General features: G+C 41.2%; 1 protein-coding gene across 1 annotated transcript in view; it reads right to left on the reverse strand.

Moving 5' to 3' along the window:
* The window catches only part of LOC101853374 (electrogenic sodium bicarbonate cotransporter 1), a gene marked incomplete in the record, with an annotated part of 58,592 nt that overhangs the window by 41,818 nt on the left and 15,702 nt on the right, over positions 1-1,072 (reverse strand). The window contains 1 exon segment of the mRNA XM_005093943.3: positions 209-298. Within this exon segment, the coding sequence (XP_005094000.2) occupies positions 209-298 (90 nt within the window).

The raw sequence follows: 1,072 nt of genomic DNA on the forward strand, positions 1-1,072 counted from the left end.
ACCTCAGGCGTCAAAAAGCAGATGTTATCTGTTTGTATCCTTTGGGCGCTTTGATCACCGAGGCATATGAAATAAGTGAAAACTTAGCATGCTTGTTTTTTGGACGCTTAAAAAAGGGAGAGAACGAGAGAGAGAGAGAGAGAGAGAGAGAGAGAGAGAGAGAGAGAGAGAGAGAGAGAGAGAGAGAGAGAGAGAGAAGGGCAGATACCTTCTAGTGAGTCCTCATGAGGGATCGTAGGTCGGTCTGGTCTCTGCGGCATGCGCACGTTGAGGTACATAGAAGAGCTCTTCTTCATCACTGAAACAGAGAGAAAACACAGCGACTGAGCGTATGAGAAGTGGGCAAAGACATTTACAATGATATGAGATATAAAAACCAAATCCGAGCATTTAAAGTAAAAGTACTATGACTAGTCCCCCCCATCCTCACTTCCACCAAGTCTAAGGCTTTCACGTTTTCATAATGACGCGTCTGGCTTGTTTGCTTTTAATTAACTCCTAGTATATCGCGAGCCTATTCAGGCTTACTTGTTTACAGTCGTCACAAAAATCTGTGAAACCCCAGTAAATCCATCTTGATTCTTATAAACCGGTATGTTTATTACAAAGTTCATTCATTTCTTCCCACTTTGGTATTTATTTTATACAAATATGTTAATTGGGAGCAAATATAGAAAAACATTTATGTTGTTGAAAAGTTGGTTGCGTTCAAAGGTGGAATAGCCTTTCGTATGCTAAGAGCTAAGCTTTTTAGTCTCCGTGTCACAGTCAGCGAGCACAGGCTATTCCCTACAGTTTCCCTCGCTGCTAGTCACCAAGGAATCGTCTATAGTTGAATGAACAGAGTCAAAGTCTCAAGATTGCAACGTTCCAATAATGGTTCAAACTTACGAGCTTGCGATTTCCACCCGTGCCTCATTTGACAGATACACAACTTCCGAAGAAAAGGAATAAATTAATGTATATAAATAACATACCTGATTATCTCCCTCCCTCCCCCAAACCTAGATCGCAATAGATTATCATAACCCACTTTACATGACACCCCCTCTCTCCGTAGAATTTTACCATC

Source organism: Aplysia californica, unplaced genomic scaffold (genome assembly GCF_000002075.1).
Source record: "Aplysia californica isolate F4 #8 unplaced genomic scaffold, AplCal3.0 scaffold00072, whole genome shotgun sequence".
NCBI lineage: Eukaryota > Metazoa > Mollusca > Gastropoda > Aplysiida > Aplysiidae > Aplysia > Aplysia californica.